Below are 17,651 nucleotides of genomic sequence, written 5' to 3'. Positions count from 1 at the left end.
CGGCGGCTCAAACGGGTCCGGAATACTGTCACCATCGGAACAACCCATGAGCCTGCCATCTTGAAGTTGATACAACGAATTTGACTCATCTGTGGACGACTCGCCGTCAGAGCCGGCGGCCGTCTCATCACCAGATCCAGATCCATCAAAGAGCCCCCATGGATACATCCCACAAAAGCATGCTTCAAGGCCGGTAGAGCCCGGGCGGGTCGTGCGCGCTGAGCCGTCTCGATGAGATCGGCGCAGAGATCCGGCTTAGGGCCCGACTCACCAATCTTGCCGATGAAAACATGAATTCCACCGAAGGGGACCCGGTATCCGTACTCAATTGAGCCAGCGTCGGGGCCCCAGTTTGCATCGTCGATGTAGAGCTTGCCGCAACGACTCTTGGTCATCCGGCCCACAGCGTATCCCTTGAGCCCTTCGAAGCTGCCCTTCAAGAACTCAAATCCACCGTGCGCTGGCCCCACGGTGGGCGCCAACTGTCGTGGAATTGTCATGGCAGATGTCCTCAAGCTAGGACTTAGTCGTGGAGCCATCGCCGCTAGAAAACTTGAAGGGGTTAAACGGGACAAGGAACACGAGGTTTATACTGGTTCAGCCCCTTACGGTGAAGGTAAAAGCCTACGTCCAGTTGAGGTGGTATTGATTAGGGTTTTGATGACCAGGGAGCTTAACTGCTATGCCTGGCTCTCGACGAGATCTTTCTTACCCCTAAACCGCTACCGGGTCGTCCCCTTATATAGAGAGGTTGACGCCCAGCAGCTCTCAGAGTCCCGGCCGGCTCATAAGAGTGTCCGGCTCGAGCTCTCAACTATTCTTGCCTTACACTACAAGTTCTACCATAATGACGGTTGTAACTACGGGCCCTAAGCCATCTCCGGGTCTTAAGCCCATCTTTGGCCCACCGTCTTCAAGCTTGGCGCCGGGCTTCAGGTGATGACCCTTATGAGTAACCCGGCCCCACCGGGCGGGTGACTCTGAGGTTTATATCCTCAACAGTTAGGGTACAGAGAAGAGCAGCGGCAAGAGAGGAGCAGCAAAGGGCGCTGAAGATGTAGTAGAGAGTAGCAGCAGTATGGAGAAGATTACGCAGCAGCAATAGGTTCAGAGAAGGTGCAGCAGCAAGATTTGGGCAAGAAGTACAGCAGAGGCGTGGGTAGATTAGAGAGAGAGCAGCAGCAGAATTTGGGGGGAAGAAGAAAGGTGGAGGAGCAGCAAGGTGGTGATGCGGCGCTGGTAGCAGCGTTGATGGAGGGTGCGGCTGACGTGGTGGTCTTGTGGCGCGGGTGGAGGTGCTGGGCGGCGCTAGTGGAGGCGTGGGAAGGTGCTGATGATGGATGGCGCTGGGTGCGGTGGTGCTGATGATGGATGGCGCGGTGGAGTTACTAGATGGATGGGAGGCGGAGGCGCACCACCACGCTGGCCTGGCCGTGGCGGCGGCCGGAGTTGGAGGAGGGGTGAGGGAGAGAGAGATGTGCCAGGCCCGAGGGGAAAATGGAGGCCGCGCTAGGGATTTGATCCCCCTCCTCTGATCTGCCACTTTTGCTCTTTTGCCCTTCCACTTCTCTTCTTTCTTCACAAGATGATCCCTCCAACTTTAGCTTGGCCCCTCTGGTTACTTCTTTTCTTCACGGTCGGGTCCATTCTTCCTCCTCTTCTTCGTTCTCTTAGCCACTTAGTCCGGATCTTGAAGATTTATAGTGCCTTTGCGCACATTTCTGCAAAATAGACCAAAGACTAGTAAATGATCCTTTATATGATTTTCATGCAAATATTCAATATTTCACAGCAAGAATTGATGGACATATCTCAATAAACCGCATATTTGGGTGCCAAAAGATGTATATGAAATGTGCTTATCAAGTTCCCCCACACTTAAATCTTTGCTTGTCCTCGAGGAAAGGAATATGACAAGAGCAGGATAGTGAATAGTGAGCTGACTAGAGAATGTCCAAGTGAAGTAGATCTCTAAACAATGCATGCTTTGGACTTAGCTAGTGAAAATCAATGGTTAAGAGTGCTACAGAGCAATAGAAGACTAGTAAACTCAATCATTTTAAACTTTTACAAAGATAAAAGTGGATCAACAAGTTCAAATGTTGATTGCGCCAAAGGGTTCCTAAAGAGAGCATGATCCCAAAAAAAACTTATTACCCGGAACATAACATTATGGTTGAAGCACTTATTGAATTTGAAGGAAGTAATGATAATATTTTATCGATCTCACCAAAGGAACATACCACCGATCCCGAGAACATGGTATACACCTGGCTCGACCAATTATTAGTTTTTTTTGTTTGTCTCCCCAAAGGAACATACCACCGATCCCGAGAACATGGTATACACCTGGTTCAACAATTACAGTTTTTTTAATTATAATTACTGTCCAAGCTACCAGATTTCACATGCCACCGATCCAGGGAACATGACATGCTACTGTAGGTAGTCAGACTTATTATTCATTATAAGATATATTTAATTTTTTTCATTTTTCAAATGAACAAAAACAAGAATCATCACTCATCCATGTCTAGTTCACATGCTACCGATCCAGAGAACATAGCATGCTAATCCATAGTGATAAGTGATTGCTTTGAATGGGAACACATTAGGCACAAACTCAGCATCTGACACTTAATGATCTAGGTGTATCGAGGTAAAAGCAGAAAATGATTAAGTTTTCTAGTGTACTAGGGATTTGAGCACTCAAAACTAATAGCTTTCACTAATTTCAGCAAAGCAAGCAATATGTAGATCACTAGTTTACATGGCATTCAACAATCAGTTCACATATTCACATCAAGCTCAATATGCCAAAGGTGAGATTTAGTGTGGCAACATTTAAGAAATGGCTCAAGCTACCCATATCAAATTATTTTAGCATGTATCGATGGATGATGATTTTAGTAGGGGTCATGAAACAGCTTACCGGGCTCTTCAAATGATGTAGCACTCGCTCGATCACCTCACCAACTGCAGCTCCTCTCCTTTTGCTTCTCTATCCTCATGCCTGCTCCAGCTTCTCCCTTCCTCGCGTGTGTGCCCATTGCTTCTCCTCATCTCCGTGCTCAGGATCCACCGGGGTCCCAAGGAATGTCACCTCGAACCTGGTCAGCATGTAGTGATTCGTGCACAAGCAAGAACCTGAAAGAGCACTCAACGAAAGAGACAATGCAAGTGGTAGGGATAATACCCTCCAAGTCATCAATCGAATATCCAATTACATAAGCATAGCTATAAAGCACATGTTTAGGATGGTAGAAATCAGCAAGGTCAACACTAACATGAGGATGATATTTATCATTAAGCTCAAGACTAGCATGGGAATGATATGTTTCATTAAGCATAGGACTAGCACGAGGAAAGTAATTGTGATCATCAGGAATGAGAGCAATGCCACCAACAGTGTATGTATCATCATATCCAAGCAAATGAGTTTTCAAATCAATATTAAGTGATGGCATCATGTAATGCAAGGTAGAAGCAAATAAATCATAAGGACTCATGTCATCAAGAGGATTAGATAAACCTGCTACATCACGCTCTTGTGTGACAATAGGCAAATGAATTTCTGGTTCTTCAAGTTCATCTACAGCAACTTCTTTTACTTCTTCGGGAGAGATAGACATTGGATCTTCAACTTGTTCATTTGGATATTCAAGCTCTAGATCATCTTGTGCCTTGGCTTCGAGAATTTCTTCTTGGATCTGAAGTATCTCTTCCTCTGGACTCTCGCTATCTTGCTCAGCTGAATGTGAAGGTGTTGGAACCTCACACACCTCAAGGGATATCCCGGCAACACTCAGCTCAAGGAGGGAAGAGATAGTACTGACAGCATTGATGTTCTTCTCAATCTTCCTTACTTCTTCCACTAGCTCCTTTCCACTCTTAATCTTCTTCATTTCCTCTAGTATCACCGGCCTAATTGGATCATCTTCGGCACTCCAAGTGAACTCGAGACTAAGCAATGTGAGCTTGTCTATATCATCAAAATCATCTTGTGTGGGCACTTGTGTTGAAGGTGTTGGTTGACCAAATGGAGGACCATTTAACTCCATTGGCAACATCTCCTGGTGCTGTGGTATATGAGTAGGAGGTGAATAAAACTGTTGTGGTGCATAATTGTGGCTCTCCTCTTCATACCTGAATCCCTGCATTGGATAACTAGAGGCAAACGATGAGATCTCAGGGTTGTTGTTCCTATATGGCATATTCGGGTTTTCAGGCCACCCATGTGAGTAATTGTTTTTGTGTGAGCTATGCTCTTGAGCAAAGCTCATGCCAAAACAATCTGGAGGGTGAGAGTAACCACGCTGACATTCAGCAGGCGAATGGCCCTGAAATCCACAAATATGGCAGGTAGGAGCAACATAAGGATGGCCTCTAGAATAAGGATCATAACCTATCCTCAAAAACTACTTCTCGCTGTCGAGCTAAATCATCTAATCGATGGGAAATCTTACTTATCAGGTCTTGAATACTTTCCGTGCTGTTTGTAGTGTTGCTCGCATAAGCATGATGATCTGAATAGTAAGCCATATCTGAGAAGATGCAATAACCTGCAGAATGACCAAGCAAAGAAATAGAAAATAACTTGAACAAGGGTTAGGGGTTAGAGATATATCACATATATATAGCACAAAGGGAAAAACAAGAAAAACCTAGTCTATAGCCTAACAAAATCGCTCGACGCTAGTCCCCGGCAACGGAGCCAAAATGATCAATTGAAAGTATAGTGGGATATTTCGCCCGAACTGCGAGTGACGTGTTCCCCACAGGGACTAGGCGACGACGACTATGCTCGGCTAAATCTAGGTAACACCATTTTAAGAGACGAATGCAGAAAATAAAACCTAAACTAACAAGGTCGTTCCCAAAGATCGTCGACAAAGAAAATGCAAAAAAAAAAGCACAGGGAGATTCAGATTTAACTCACTGTATTTTTGGTATTTTTATTAGGCTCGAGAAATTAAAGCACTAACACAGACGAATCAAGGACAAGAGGGAAACAACAAGACATTAACACAAATATAACTAGCGAGTATATAACAAAGGGTAGAAACAATACTATGACAGGAACAGAAAATAGATGATTTACATCAGACACACACACATATATTTATATGGCACAGGTACTTAAACTAACATATGGACTGAAAATCAAACACACACAAAGTTGACAAGTACTGGAAGATAACTACTCCCTCCGTTCCAAAATATAAGTCTTCTAGAGATTTCAATAGGTGACTACATACGGAGCAAAATGAGTGAATCTACACTCTAAAATATGTCTATATACATCCATATGTTGTAGTCCATTTGAAATGTCTAAAAAGACTTGTATTTCGGAACGGAGGGAGTAGAAAAGGGGATTAGTACACAAGGTGAACACACACATATACTAGCAGAATACTAACTAATAGAACCAAAATCTAATAGATCAAGTGTCTCCCAAAGTAACAAGGCCTCAACTAGTCAGATCCCAGAACAGATACACTATATTATACACGTACTAAACAGAGCAAACAGCAGGTTGCAAGTACTCGTCAAATCTGAACCTTACAAAGTCTTGCACATCTCAAGTTTACAGAAATTCAGAGAAATATAGAAGGGGGAGGGCAGCAGCAAGGAGTGTTCAGATCGTAGCAGCAGCAAGAGGGTGCAAGGAGAAGAAGGAGCAGGGGCGCACAGAAAGAAGATGTAGCAGCAGCATGGGGATGGAGAGAGGAGCAGCAACGGTTGGGGTACAAAGAAGAGCAGCGGCAAGAGAGGAGCAGCAAGGGGCGCTGAAGATGTAGTAGAGAGTAGCAGCAGTATGGAGAAGATTACGCAGCAGCAATAGGTTCAGAGAAGGTGCAGCAGCAAGATTTGGGCAAGAAGTACAGCAGAGGCGTGGGTAGATTAGAGAGAGAGCAGCAGCAGAATTTGGGGGGAAGAAGAAAGGTGGAGGAGCAGCAAGGTGGTGATGCGGCGCTGGTAGCAGCGTTGATGGAGGGTGCGGGTGACGTGGTGGTCTTGTGCCGCGGGTGGAGGTGCTGGGCGGCGCTAGTGGAGGCGTGGGAAGGTGCTGATGATGGATGGCGCTGGGTGCGGTGGTGCTGATGATGGATGGCGCGGTGGAGCTACTAGATGGATGGGAGGCGGAGGCGCACCACCACGCCGGCCTCGCCAGGATGGGAGGCGGAGGCGCACCACCACGCCGGCCTGGCCGTGGCGGCGGACGGAGTTGGAGAAGGAAGGGTGAGGGAGAGAGAGATGTGCCAGGCCCGAGGGGAAAATGGAGGCTGCGCTAGGGATTTGATCCCCCTCCTCTGATCTGCCACTTTTGCCCTTCCACTTCTCTTCTTTCTTCACAAGATGATCCCTCCAACTTTAGCTTTGCCCCTCTGGTTACTTCTTTTCTTCATGGTCGGGTCCATTCTTCCTCCTCTTCTTCGTTCTCTTAGCCACTTAGTCCGGATCTTAAAGATTTATAGTGCCTTTGCGCACATTTCTGCAAAATAGACCAAAGACTAGTAAATGATCCTTTATATGATTTTTCATGCAAATATTCAATATTTCACAGCAAGAATTGATGGACATATCTCAATAAATCGCATATTTGAGTGCCAAAAGATGTATATGAAATGTGATTATCATGTGCATAACTGTTTCTCTCTTATTTCCAATTCCAAATATCAACTCCAGTAGCCCCCAAGTGACGGTTTATGATATCAATCTAAACTGGGACTTTGTAATATCTCAACTTTGCATGATTGGCCTCCAAGGGCTGGGTTATCTTTTAAAGATGAACTGGTACTTTAGAATTATAATATTGTAACTTTCGCTGGTGTAGTCCCCAAGGGCCGGTTTGACTTATGAACCGGGACTTTAGAAGAACCCCCCTAATCTTACTTTGAGCAAACACACATTAGCCCCCAAGTGCCAAGAGTAATACTTGTATTGTGCTTGGGACTTGTAGAAACTTCTGATAACGAGCAAATAGGCATTAGCCCCCAAGTATCAGGTGCATAACTTGTTGCTTGGTACTTCAAATATGTACTGTCAACTCATGATATGTCTGTCTCTTATAGGCTGAGCTGAGAAAAAAGGAAACTCAAGCCGCTGATCTGCAAGAAAATATCAAATCCCAGCAAGCAGAAATCTCCAAAACCAAAAATGAACTGACCAGTGCCTTAGCCGCCATGGAAAAGCTGAAGGAGGGTTTCAACAAGGAGCGGGCGGGTTGGGACATAGAAAAATCCGCATTGCAAAAAAGAGCCGAGGACGCAGAAGCAGCTCTTGAACCGGTGGTAGACGAGCTAACTGGTGTGAAGCGGCAAATACATGCCATGACTGGTGCTGTGTTTGGTAAATATCCTTGCTTTAAATTTTTCATCATATCATCCCATACAGTGTCGGTTTACTGATGTTTACAATGATGCAGGAACTCGCATTAGTCATCTGGGCTCTGACATACAGAAGAAACTGAAGGCTGCCTATACCCTTATAGAGCAGTTATATACCAGCGCGCAACGGGTCATATGCACTGCTTCCCATAACAAACCGCCCCCAACCTTAATCAAAGAAACTTTAGAAAGGCTGTCAATGCTGCCTGCCCGGATTGAAGAATTGAAAAGATCGGCTACAAGGGCAGGTGCTCTGACCGCGCTAACCCGGGCAAAAGCATGGGTGCCTGATCTTGATCCGGTGGATGTGGGCAAAGGCTATCCAAGCTTAAGGGAGGATGGATCAGAGTTTGATAATGATGCCCTCCGAGTTATAACCAGGGAGATGCATCCACTAGCTTGCCAATTGGCTGAAGAAGTTGACCTGTCATGCTATCAGGTGAGTTATGACGTCAACAACAAACGAGTTGATGCACCAACTCCTAAGGCTCAAAACCTCATTCCGTCAATCCGTAAGCACACCTATGCCCCTGACATTGAACCGTCCACCCTTATAAGCGATGAAGCTGTATTCCAAGCCCTAACTGGGATCGATTGGGCAACCATTGACTTCCAGCCACTAGGTAGAGATGAGGAGGATGAACCGGTGCAAGATGATCCGCAGCCGTCAAGTCAACCTGGTGACGAATCATGAACCGGAGGCCGGTTTAGCCTTCTGCGTACCGCAACAGTTGCCGAAAAACAATTATTCTTTTTGGGCATTAAGACGTCTTGTAATAGGCTAGTTCAAACACTTGGTCTGCTATGCCATCGCGCATATTTATTTTGCTTGACAGCGTTAATTCGCCATGCTTAAGACATATGATGTTCATAATCCATAGCGATTTGTTCAAGTTGTTCCTGCATACAAGAAGTTGAAAGAGTCCTGGCGGTTTACCACTGGACGGGTCATGATACCCAAATATATAGTCAGGGTTTATAACCAAGGCTGTAAACAGATAAAATATGAAAATAAATGATACCTGTGACATTGAATCACATCATTGGTTGACCAACTTTTGTAGTAAGGGCGATACCCCTAATCATGAGTACTGGTAACTCCTTCCATATTGTGCCGGTTTATGATAAAATCGTACCGGGTTGTGATAACTCCGGTTTATCCATATATAACACTGGCGACTTATAGTCAAAACCAGACTGGGTTAATAAACGCCGGATTATAATTGATCATGTACTGACAACTTGTAGCTGAAAGCCAAGCTGGGTTAATGAACGCCGGTTTATCAAAAACATTATATATGTCATCAAAAGAGAAAAGAACTTGGCAAATAAAAGCATATAAAAACTTGTAGTCGAGGCTTTTCACGGGCTGCCAGGCCCCAAATCAAGGCTTTTCATGGGCTGCCAGGCCACTGAGTTAAACCATTTTGCAAAGCCTTTTAAGATGGACCTCAATCTTTAACCAATCGTCGTTTTAACTTTGACAAGTTCAGGGTCTATGAGATTGACTTGTCAAAAGTTCGGCGGGTCATGCCAGGTTTACCTGGACGGAGTGGCTTACTTAAAGAGGCAGGATAACCCGGGGTTTTAGGTGAAGACACCTGGCTTCCAAGTCGTGGCTTGATAGCCTATTACAAGTGTAGATTCTTTGTGCATTGCGAAGCAAAGAATCCCCAAGCAATATTTTGAGTTGTGCTCAGTGGGTGCCTATGTTTGAGTTGTGCTTTTGCAACACTCTCTTTGGCCCCTAAGTAATTTTCTTTTGGCCTTGAGCCGATCAAGAGGAGTAGCTATGGTTCGAATACGACCAAGCCCCCAAGTGATTTCCCTGGTGGCCTTGCATCGATCAAGAGGTGTAGCTATGGTGCGAATACAACCAAGCCCCCAAGTGATTTTTACATATGGCTTTATAAGCTGAATCAAGGGGTAAACCGGACGCCGCTTTATAAACAGAAGCCCCCATGTAACCACACATGATGTAAGAAAACAACAGATACCCCGCTTTAGCTGAGGCTCCAGTTTATTATATTGATCATGATATATACATTGTCATAACTATGTACATAAACGGAGTCGGTGGCTCAAGTATAGTAAGGCCGAAGATGAGCGATATTCCACGGCCGGTGGGTCTCCTCCTCCGATTTACGTGAGTCTTTGTGCTCTCGAACATCTATAAGGTAATATGACCCATTATGCAGATTCTTGCTGACCACAAAGGGCCCTTCCCAAGGCAGGGATAACTTGTGCATATTAGTCTGATCCTGGATGAGTCGGAGCACCAGATCGCCTTCTTGAAAAGTTCTGGTTCTAACCCGACGGCTGTGATAATGACGGAGATCTTGCTGATAAATCGCCGAACGGGCTGCTGCAATGTCACGCTCCTCATCTAACAGGTCAAGTGCTCCCTGTCGCGCCTTCTCATTATCAGCTTTGACATAAGCCGCCACACGAGGCGAGTCATGACGGATGTCACTAGGGAGAACCGCCTCTGCTCCGTAAACCATGAAAAAAGGCGTGTAACCCGTAGATCTGTTAGGTGTGGTATTGATGCTCCATAACACAGAAGGTAACTCCTCCACCCAACAACCCGGCGTCCGTTGCAAAGGAACCATAAGTCGGGGCTTGATACCTCTCAAGATCTCTTGATTGGCTCTCTCCGCTTGACCATTAGATTGGGGGTGAGCCACTGATGATACGTCAAGCCGGATGTGCTCTCGTTGACAAAATTCTTTCATAGCACCCTTGGATAGATTAGTGCCATTATCAGTTGTAATGCTGTGTGGAAAGCCAAACCGAAAAATCACCTTCTTGATGAATTGAACCACCGTAGCTGCATCACACTTACTGATTGGCTCTGCCTCCACCCACTTAGTAAACTTATCAACCGCCACCAGAAGGTGGGTCTTCTTGTCCTTGGATCTCTTAAAGGGCCCAACCATATCTAGCCCCCAAGTTGCAAACGGCCAAGTGATTGGAATCATCCTCAATTCTTGGGCCGGAACATGAGCGTGAAAATTTCTGACAACCGTCGCACCTTTTCACCAAGTCCTCCGCATCAGCATGAGCCGTCAACCAATAGAAGCCATGACGAAAGGCTTTAGCCACCAGGGATTTTGAACCGGTGTGATGACCACAATCCCCTTCGTGGATCTCACGCAGAATCTCGCGGCCTTCTTCAGGAGACACGCAATGCTAAAACGCCCCTGTCACACTGCAATGATGTAATTCTCCATTGATAATAGTCATGGACTTGGACCGCCGGATTATCTGCCTGGCCAAGGTTTCATCCTCCGGTAACTCGCCCCGGTTCATATACGCCAAATATGGGACCGTCCAATCTGGGACGATATGAAGCGCTGCCACCCATTGAGCCTCCGGATCAGGAACAACCAAATCCTCCTCTGTTGGGAGCTTGACCGACGGATTATGAAGCACGTCAAGAAAGACGTTGGGCGGAACCGGTTAACGCTGGGAACCCAAACGACTTAAAGCGTCTGTCGCTTCGTTCTTCCGCCGTTCCACATGATCGACCTGATAACCTTCGAAATGACCTACAACAATGTCCACCTCTCGATGATATGCTGCCATGAGTGGGTCCTTGGAATCCCAAGTACCACACACTTGTTGAGCCACCAGGCCCGAGTCACCGAAGCACTTGACCCGGCTTAAATACATCTCCTTAGCCATCCGAAGACCGTGGAGTAAAGCCTCATACTCAGCTGCATTGTTAGTGCAAGGGAACATTAAACGGAGAACATAAAAAAACTTATCACCTCACGAGGAAGTTAATACGACTCCAGCCCCCGAGCCCTCCAATTGCCTGGACCCATCGAAATGAATAGTCCAATAAGTATGATCCGACTTCTCTTCTCGCGCTTGTAACTCTGTCCAGTCATTGATGAAGTCCACAAGTGCCTGAGACTTGATTGCCGTCCCGGGCATATATTTTAACCCATGAGGCCCAAGCTCAATAGCCCACTTGGCAACCCGGCCTGTTGCTTCCCTGTTCTAGATTATATCCCCCAAAGGAGCAGAACTGACCACGGTGATGGGATGGCCCTGGAAATATTGCTTAAGCTTCCGGCTCGCCATGAAAACTCCGTACACCAGCTTCTGCCAATGTGGGTACCTCTGCTTGGACTCAATAAGTACTTCACTGATATAATAAACCGGCCGTTGAACCGGATACTCCTTTCCACCCTCCTTGCGCTCCACCACAATAGCCACGCTAACAGCCCGGGCATTAGCAGCCACATATAACAACAAGGGCTCTTTATCAACAGGAGCAGCAAGGACCGGCGGCTCGGCCAGCTGCCGCTTTAAGTCCTCAAACGCTTCATTGGCGGCATCACCCCAGACGAAGTCATCCGTCTTCTTCAGCATCTGATATAAAGGGATTGTCTTCTCCCCCAGGCGACTGATAAACCGGCTCAAGGCTGCAATCTGGCCTGCCAGGAGTTGAACATCATTGATACACTTCGGTTTCGCCAAAGAAGTTATAGCCTTGATTTTTTCCGGATTAGCTTCAATGCCCCTGTTAGACACCAGAAAAGCCCAAAAGCTTGCCTGCCGGTACACCAAAGACACACTTGGCCGGATTAAGCATCATCTTATAAAACCGGAGATTATCAAAAGTCTCCTTCAAGTCATCTATCAATTTCGCCTCCTTTCTGGATTTCACCACAATATCATCCACATAGGCATGAACATTGCGGCCGATCTGATTATGAAGACAATTCTGCACACAACGCTGATAAGTCGCCTGGGCACTCTTGAGCCCAAAAGGCATAGATACATAGCAGAAGGCTCCAAAGGGAGTTATAAAAGCCGTCTTCTCCTGGTCCTTAACTACCATTTTGATCTGATGGTAACCAGAGTAAGCATCCAAAAAACTCAAACGCTCGCAACCCGCCGTAGCATCAATGATTTGATCAATACGAGGGAGGGCAAAAGGATCTGCTGGACAAGCCTTGTTCAAATCTGTGTAGTCCACACACATACGCCAGGTGTCGTTCTTCTTGAGTACTAACACCGGATTAGCCAAACGCTCAGGATGAAATACCTCAACAATAAAACCAGCTGCCAAGAGCCTGGCTACCTCCTCACCAATAGCCTTGCGCCTTTCTTCATTGAAGCGGCGGAGGAACTGCTTGACCGGTTTAAACTTGGGATCAACATTAAGAGTGTGCTCAGCGAGTTCCCTCGGTACACCTGGCATGTCAGAAGGCTTCCACGCAAAGATGTCCCGATTCTCACGGGTGAACTCGATGAGCGCGCTTTCCTATTTTGGATCCAAGTTAGCGCTGATGCTAAACTGCTTGGATGAATCGCTAGGAACAAAATCAACCAGCTTAGTCTCATCAGTCAATTTAAACTTCAAGGCCGGATCATGCTCTGTAGTTGGCTTTTTCAAAGAAGTCATATCCGTCGGATCAACATTGTCCTTGTAGAACTTCAACTCCTCTGTTGCACAAACCGACTCAGTATATGCCGCATCACCTTCTTCACATTCCAAAGCGATCTTACGGCTCCCATGAACCGTGATGGTTCCTTTATGGCCCGGCATCTTGAGCTGCAGATAGACATAACAGGGCCTTGACATGAACTTAGCATAAGCCGGCCGTCCAAACAGGGCATGATACGGGCTCTTGATTTTCACCACTTCAAAGGTCAATGTCTCTGATCTTGAATCATGCTCATCTCCAAAAGCAACCTCCAGAGCTATCTTACCAACTGGATACGCCGATTTACCAGGCACCACGCCATGGAAGACCGTGTTGGACGGTTTAAGATTTTTATCTATTAATCCCTTGCGACGGAAGGTTTCATAATAAAGGATATTGATACTACTCCCCCCATCCATGAGTACCTTGGTGAACTTATAACCTCCAACCTGAGGTGCCACCACCAATGCCAGATGACCCGGATTATCGACCCGAGGCGGATGATCCTCTCGACTCCACACAATGGGTTGTTCAGACCAGCGCAAGTAACGGGGCACCGCCGGTTCAACGGAGTTCACTGCCCTTTTATGAAGCTTCTGTTCGTGCTTGCACAGGCTTGTGCTGAAGACATGGTACTGCCCACTATTCAACTGCTTCAGGTTGCTCTGGTAACCCGACTGCTGCTGTTGCTGCTGACTCCCCTGGTGATTATAACCACCTTGGTTGCCCTGATTGCCTTGATTGCCAGGTCCGCTCTGGTTACCGTGAAAACCTGAACCAGAACTGCCTCCACCGTAACCCGGCCCATGAGATCCGGGGCCTGAACCGCCGCCCGGTCCATGATCATATCGAAAAAAATCTGAATTTTTGAACTCCTGCATAATATAACAATCCTTCCAGAGGTGCGTGGCCGGTTTATCCCGCGACCCGTGCTTTGGGCAAGGCTGGTTTAACAGGTGAGACAAGCGCTCCGGATTGGGACTTGGTCCTGCACCACGGGGCAACGGTTTACCCTTACGACGCTGGCCATTATCCTGCGCATTGGTGTTAGCCACAAAATCTAAACTGTTATCCGCTTTACGCTTACCGTTGTTTCCATGACCCGCCGGGTTATGCTGCTGCCCCTTGGTGCTGCCGCTCTTCTTTCCCTTCCCTGTCTTGTCGACATCAGACTCGGGGTCCTTGGTACTATCAGAGTCGACATACTTCACCAGAGCTGCCATAAGTGTTCCCATGTCATTGCAATGGCGTTTGAGCCGTCCCAACTTCAACTTCAGAGGTGCAAACCGACAATTGCCTTCCAACGTTAAAACTGCTGTATCAGTGTTGATGCGGTCTGATGAATGCAAAATCTCTGAAACCCGGCACACCCAATGGGTTGTAGACTCTCCTTCCTCCTGGACACATGCAGCTAAGTCCACAATTGACATGGGCTGCTTACATGTATCCTTGAAATTCTGGATAAACCGGGCCCTTAACTCGGCCCATGATCCAATGGAGTTAGCTGGCAGATTTTTCAACCATGTGCGAGCTGTTCCCTCCAACATCATGGTGAAGTATTTAGCACACGCCGCATCGTCCACATCCAGCATCTCCATTGCCATCTCATAGCTTTCAACCCATGACTCGGGGGATAAATCGGCGGTGTAATTCGGCACTTTACGTGGGCCCTTAAAATCCTTGGGCAGCCGTACGTTGCGCAGAGCTGGGACGAGACACGGCACCCCCAACGAACTGGAGGTGACCCCTGGTTCCACCGAAGTTGTTGGACGAACCAGAGTAAGTTGGTGAGCTTCGTGTTGTGCCGATAACTCGGCCTCTTGACGTGCCCTAGCACGATCCACCACATCCTGAGCATCGCCACCGCCGCCTGCCGAGTTATGACCACGAGGCGGATTACGATTCCGCGCATTGCTGGACACAGCCGGTTCATCCATATGCCTGCTGTAACTCCGGCTCGGGCGGGGAGTAGAATGAATCCTTTCGCGGCTGTATGAATAAGCCTGCTGCTGAGTCAAAGCTGTCTGAAGGAGCTCTCTAGCCCATCGCGTCTCCACCGCTACGGGGGACTCGCCGTCAACTAGGAGGGCCGCCGATCGTGAAGCGGCTGCGACTATGTTATCCAAAGGGTTGGAGTAATGACCCGGAGGCATCGGCACGTGTTGGGGCGGGTTATTCTGAGGTGGTGGATCCATTGCGCGCTGCTGAACCGGCGTCCCCGTTCCAGGTGCTTCGACCCGGTTTACCACTGGCTGGTTGCTGGTTCCTGCTCCTGGCGTGTTGAAGAGATTCCTGGCTTCGTAAACCGGAGGCAGGTGAGATCGGTACCTTCTCCTCATTACGTCATTTGATGCGTTCTGATCCAACATAAGCCGGTAAGACTGTGCATCTAACTCGGCCTGCCTTGCCGTCATCCTGGCGTTTTCAGCGGCCAGGTACACCTTGGCTTGTGCTATCTGATCCTTCACCTTCGCCACTTCTGCATTGTGCTGGTCTAGATTCGCCGGGCTGACTTCAGCCGCTAGCAGTGCTGCCAAGCTGTCGAATAAATCAGACAAAACCTGAACCGGCGGTGGCGCAGGGCCTCTTGCCCCAGCTGCTGTCGCCGCTGCTGAACCGGAGATCATTGCCGCGGTGGTCGAAGATTGTGGCGCTGACTGTATACCGTCCATGAAGATCGCAACTCGGCTTGGCGGATCAAGGGGGTCCGGAATACTGTCGCCATCGGAATAACACCCAAATCGGCCATCCTGCAACTGATACAATGACTCGGTCTCTCCAGTAGATGACTCATCACCGGAGTAAATGACGGTTTCATCACCAGTTCCGATCTATCCTCAGATTCCACTCCGTGGATGACTCCCACGAAGGCACGCTTCATGGCAGGCTTAACCCGGGCGGATCTCGCACGCTGAGCCGTTTCGATGATGTCGGTGCAGGTGTCCGGCTCAGGGCCCGGTTCGCCAATCTTGCCGATGAACATGTGAATGCCGCCGAAGGGGACCCGGTACCCGTACTCAATTGAGCCGGCCTCGGGACCCCAGCCTGCGTCGTCGATGTAGAGCTTGCCGCGACGACTCTTGGTCATCCGGCCCACAGCATATCCCTTGAGCCCTTCGAAGCTGCCCTCTAAGAACTTGAAACCATCGTGCGATAGCCCCACGGTGGGCACCAACTGTCATGGTTTTGTCACGGTAGATGTCCTAGTGAAAGGACTTAGTCGTGGAGCCATCGCAACGGGTTAGCTTAAAGGGGTTAAAGCGGACAAAGGACGCAGAGAATTTATACTGGTTCGGCCCCTTGCGGTGAAGGTAAAGGCCTAATCCAGTTGTTGTGGAATTGCCAGGGTTTCGATGACCAGGGAGCGAATCCGCTATGCCTGGCTCTCGAGTTGTTGTTTGTTGTCCCTAAACCGCCGCCGGGTCGTCCCTTTATATACATAGGTTGACGCCCGTCGGTTTACAGAATCCCGTGGCCGGCTCATAAACGTGTCCGGCTCAGTTTCTACTCTTTCTATCTTACAACACAAGTTTTACATATCATGATGGTTTATGTCTACGGGATTTAATCCGCCTTTGGGCCCTGGGCCTTCATAAAGCGCCGCACTCCTTGTCTTCATGGGCTTCAAATACAAATAACTTGTTAAGGGGATAACCCGACCTCTCCCGGCCGGTTTATACCCAGTAGTAATATCCCAACAGTAAAGGGAAGAAGGGGAACTTCAAGAAGAACGGCAAGCAAGTTGCTGCTCAAGTGAATAAGCCCAAGTCTGGACCTAAGCCTGAGACTGAGTGCTTCTACTGCAAAGGGATTGGTAACTGGAAGCGGAATTGCCCCAAGTATTTGGTGGATAAGAAGGATGGCAAGGTGAACAAAGGTATATGTGATATACATGTTATTGATGTGTTCCTTACTAATGCTCGCAGTAGCACCTGGGTATTTGATACTGGTTCTGTTGCTAATATTTGCAACTCGAAACAGGGACTACGGATTAAGCGAAGATTGGCTAAGGACGAGGTGACGATGCGCGTGGGAAATGGTTCCAAAGTCGATGTGATCGCGGTCGACACGCTACCTCTACATCTACCTTCTGGATTAGTTTTAGACCTGAATAATTGTTATTTGGTGCCAGCATTAAGCATGAACGTTATATCTGGATCTTGTTTGATGCGAGACGGTTATTCATTTAAATCAGAGAATAATGGTTGTTCTATTTACATGAGTAGTATCTTTTATGGTCATGCACCCTTGAAGAGTGGTCTATTTATATTGAATCTCGATAGTAGTGATACACATATTCATAATATTGAAGCCAAAAGATGCAGAGTTGATAATGATAGTGCAACTTATTTGTGGCACTGCCGTTTGGGTCATATTGGTGTAAAGCGCATGAAGAAACTCCATTCTGATGGACTTTTGGAATCACTTCATTATGAATCACTTGGTACTTGCGAACCATGCCTCATGGGCAAGATGACTAAAACGCCGTTCTCCGGAACAATGGAGCGAGCAACAGATTTGTTAGAAATCATACATACTGATGTATGTGGTCCGATGAATGTTGAGGCTCGCAGCGGGTATCGTTATTTTCTTATCTTCACAGATGATTTGAGCAGATAAGGGTATATCTACTTGATGAAACATAAGTCTGAAACATTTGAAAAGTTCAAAGAATTTCAGAGTGAAGTAGAAAATCATCGTAACAAGAAAATAAAGTATCTACGATCTGATCGTGGAGGAGAATATTTGAGTTACGAGTTTGGTCTTCATTTGAAACAATGAGGAATAGTTTCGCAACTCACGCCACCCGGAACAC

At 47.4% G+C, this 17,651-nt stretch overlaps 1 protein-coding gene across 2 annotated transcripts; it reads right to left on the bottom strand.

Annotated features, from left to right (window-relative positions):
- Positions 1–604: 604 nt before the first annotated feature.
- On the bottom strand, positions 605–6,519 carry LOC109737455 (uncharacterized). Of its 2 annotated transcripts, none has more exons than XM_020296586.4 (4): positions 6,208–6,519; positions 4,467–6,167; positions 2,933–4,340; positions 605–1,721 (listed from the first exon to the last, which is right to left on the bottom strand). In XM_020296586.4, the coding sequence occupies exon 3, from the start codon at positions 4,281–4,283 to the stop codon at positions 3,072–3,074; it is 1,212 nt and encodes a 403-aa protein (XP_020152175.1). In that variant the 5' UTR covers positions 4,284–4,340; positions 4,467–6,167; positions 6,208–6,519; the 3' UTR covers positions 605–1,721; positions 2,933–3,071. The 2 variants fall into 2 exon arrangements, with proteins under 2 accessions (XP_020152175.1, XP_040252402.1); XM_040396468.3 differs by having other exon boundaries at positions 2,933–4,167.
- Positions 6,520–17,651: the final 11,132 nt, after the last annotated feature.

The sequence above is a fragment of the Aegilops tauschii genome, chromosome 7, assembly GCF_002575655.3.
Source record: "Aegilops tauschii subsp. strangulata cultivar AL8/78 chromosome 7, Aet v6.0, whole genome shotgun sequence".
NCBI lineage: Eukaryota > Viridiplantae > Streptophyta > Magnoliopsida > Poales > Poaceae > Aegilops > Aegilops tauschii.
This window is presented reverse-complemented; position numbering and strand designations above follow the sequence as displayed.